Here is a 3,369-nt window from a genome sequence, read left to right on the forward strand (position 1 = left end):
AACTTTCTCCAGGTTGTGATCTTTCTTCACAAATTAGTCTTTTTAGCCATTTCATTTGCATCATAATGATGGAACTCTCTGTGTTATGAATTAAGATACACAGAAAATGGTATAATGAGAGAAGATATTCCACCTTCACTAATACCATTTGCTACTAGATGTGTGGAATTTATGTGGTTTTTAACAGACAAGCAGTTAGACTGGCGAATTTGAAGGATAGAATACACAAACTAATCTAGTAAAAATGACTGTACTGATTTCAGTGAGTGAAAACAGCTAAAGAAAAGAAAATGTACCTGAATCCACTGACCATTCATCCTTCATGTCCTATAACTGCACTAGTTGCATTTGGCTGTAATTTGATCACTATTTAGGTTAGTGACAGGCACAGTGACAGGCATAGCCAAGAACACTGGTGTCAACGGAAGTGTTGTGATTGCGAAGGTATAACAATTTGTAGGTCGGGTTGAGTTAAAATTATGGCGCACGGTTTTTTTTAAGTTAAATGATTAATTTCATCTGAATTGGGCATTTCTATCCATGTTGGGGTATATTAAACTACTATGGCTAACAGAGAGGTATATTTAGGTATTTGACTAACGGAGAGTATATTTAACCAATAAAGTAAAGGAGAGGGGTATATTTGACCCTTTGCCGTTTATTATAACTATATAGAAGCATGGGTTTAAGGTGGGGATCGTCGACATGTGCCTAAGTTGTAATTACAATGAAATGTAATGGCATTTTGACATTTAGTCTTTTTACCCTTTTGGTTAACCCATCATGCACTTTCCCACCTCCCCTAATCAATTTTGTACTTATTCACGTGGACCCCACGTTCCCCATCCCCTAGCAAAACAATTTCTCACCTCTACGTATTTTGGCCAGATCTTAACAAGCAATTTTCTCTTTGAATTATGCGACTAAATTTTTTTAATACTGTGTGCATTAATTAAAATTTCCTTCCATTTATTGAATATTTTCATTTGTTGAAAGCACCAAAAAGGCCAGATACCTTTTCTGCTCTGGTGGTATTAAATTTTATGAACTTAAAAACACCTTTTTTTTTTTTGGTAAATAAATCTTTATTGACCAAATGAGCAATTCAGAACAGGGTTCACAAACTTTAGCTGGAGCATTGGACATAATCCCAAGCTTCTAGCATCCAACCAACTTAACGACTAAACAGAACTAGGGGGCTATATCAGGGGTAATAATTAAGCTCATCGATCCTAGTAGTGAGTCGTGGCTTCAAATTGCATCTCATCACTGCCTCTTGTATGATGAGTCTGGTAAGAACTGCCGGGCTTCTTTCCTTTGCCTGAAAGACTCTGTTATTTCTTTCCTGCCAAATCAAATACACAGTCCCAGCAGCTACTACTCTAAATACCTCAGCTTGTGCATTCCTTCCGTAAACATGAGTCACCATCCAGCTAACTTCTGCAGTCTACTCCGTTGCTCTTCTGGTGTACTTCTGCCAAGAGAGCAGTTTGTTCCATACTTCAGCAGAGTTAGAGCATTTGAAGAACAAATGGTCAACTGATTCTTTCTCAGTACCACACAAAGGACATACATTTTGGTCGATCTCCACTTTAGCAACCTATGTCTTGTGTATAACCTCTTATGAAGAGTCAAGTACAGTATGAATGTCCACTTAGGTGCCCCATAGTTATTGCAAACTAGCTTTCTCCAAGAAACCTTAGGGAAACTTCCTCTGAGCTTGGTATATACTTGTTTAATTGAAAAATCTACAGACCCCATCACCTGAGTATAATCCATGCCAATTGCCTCTAATAGTTGTGTTGCTTTGAAAATCTTCCTACGCATCCATGAAGCCTGTTTTGGGAAGCAGTTCCGTAAAGATTGTCCCTTAATCTAATAAGCATGTACCCACCTAACCCACAACTTATCCTCCTTTTTACACAAGTTCCATAGCATCTTACATATTACAGCTTTATTCCAAGTTTGGGCATGTAGAATGTTAAGACCCCCGGCAGATTTTGGCAGACAAAGTTGTTCCCATGACACCATAGCCTTGTTTGACACCTCATTGCTCCCTGTCCAAAGAAATGTTCTACATATAGTTTCAATCTTTTTCAAGACTTTCTTGGGTAGAATAAAGATTTGAGCCCAAAAGTTTTGGATGGAAAATAATACAGATTTAAGTAACTGTAGTCTTCCAGCATATGTCAGTACCTTGGCTGTCCAATGAGTGACCTTACTCATCATTGCATCAATCAAGGGCACATATTGGATAGCAGATAATCTTTTAGTGCTCAATGGGACTCCAAGGTACCTAAATGGTAGGCCACCTTGTGTAAACTGTAGCTTCTCCAGAACTTCCTGTTGTGTATTATGGTCCATACCACCAAAATAAGGAGAACTTTTTGTTGTGTTAGCAATCAGGCCAGATGCAGCAGAAAAGCTCAAAAAACAATTATAAAGTTTCATGACAGAACCCACATCACCTCTACAAAATAACAATAGGTCATCCGCAAACTCAAGTTGCACAATATCAAGCTTTTCACACCTTGGGTGATAGTTGAAATCAGGATCCTTTTTCAGCCCTTTGAGTAATCTGGTTAGGTACTCCATACAAATCACAAACAAGAAGGGCGACATGGGATCACCTTGCCTTAGTCATTTTTGTGCAGGAAAAGCCTTAGACACCTTCCCATTAATTACGATTGCATAGGACACAGTAGACACACATCTCATAATCCATTGAACAAATTTGGTAGGAAAATTCAAGCTAATGAGAACTTGTTCTAGAAAGGCCCATTCTACGGAGTCATATGCCTTTTGCATATCAATCTTGAGCATGCACCTTGGTGAGATACCTTTCCTTCCATACCCTTTTACCAGCTCGTGACTCAAGATGATATTGTCATTTATTAGTCTACCCGGTACAAAAGCTGTCTGAGTGTTCTCTACTATCAACTCCATGACACTTTGCAATCTCTTAGTGAGGATTTTGGAGATGATCTTGTATAGGACAGTACAACATGATTTAGGTTTGTATTGCCTTATAGAGGTGGGGTGTTTAACCTTAGGGATTAAGGTGACACTTGTGCAGTTTACCTCACTTAGCATAACCAGATTTTCAAAAAAAGAAATAACAGCCTGAGTAACTTCCTTACCAATCACTGGCCAAGATGCTTGAAAGAAACAAGCATTGAAGCCATCATGTCCTGGAGCTTTGTTACCATGAATGTCATGTATGGCCCGATGCACCTCTTCGGCAGTCACTATTCTGATAAGGTTAAGTTGTGTGAGTCTATCTAGTACATATCCATCATTCATCATATCTAGATTTATAGCTGGGATTGGGTGTGCCCTTGTCCCCAACAGACCTTTATAAAATTTGCA

The 3,369-nt window shown here is 38.6% G+C and overlaps 1 protein-coding gene across 1 annotated transcript; it reads right to left on the minus strand.

The window, feature by feature from the left end:
* Nucleotides 1–1,266: 1,266 nt before the first annotated feature.
* On the minus strand, nt 1,267–2,622 carry LOC132614001 (uncharacterized). The gene is made up of 3 exons (XM_060328336.1): nt 1,951–2,622; nt 1,427–1,836; nt 1,267–1,345 (listed from the first exon to the last, which is right to left on the minus strand). Exons 1-3 carry the CDS (start codon nt 2,620–2,622, stop codon nt 1,267–1,269), a joined length of 1,161 nt encoding a protein of 386 aa, XP_060184319.1.
* Nucleotides 2,623–3,369: the final 747 nt, after the last annotated feature.

This window comes from Lycium barbarum, chromosome 1, assembly GCF_019175385.1.
Source record: "Lycium barbarum isolate Lr01 chromosome 1, ASM1917538v2, whole genome shotgun sequence".
In the NCBI taxonomy this organism is placed as follows: domain Eukaryota; kingdom Viridiplantae; phylum Streptophyta; class Magnoliopsida; order Solanales; family Solanaceae; genus Lycium; species Lycium barbarum.

Bases quoted from the DNA above. Each gene is read 5' to 3' on its own strand.
- LOC132614001 (XM_060328336.1), bottom strand. From the start codon at position 2,622: ATGTCGCCCTTCTTGTTTGTGATTTGTATGGAGTACCTAACCAGATTA. The intron at 1,837-1,950 runs GTAATATGTAAG...TTCCCAAAACAG, and splicing joins CCCAAACTTGGAATAAAGCT to GCTTCATGGATGCGTAGGAA. The intron at 1,346-1,426 runs GTGACTCATGTT...TTGATTTGGCAG, and splicing joins CTGCAGAAGTTAGCTGGATG to GAAAGAAATAACAGAGTCTT.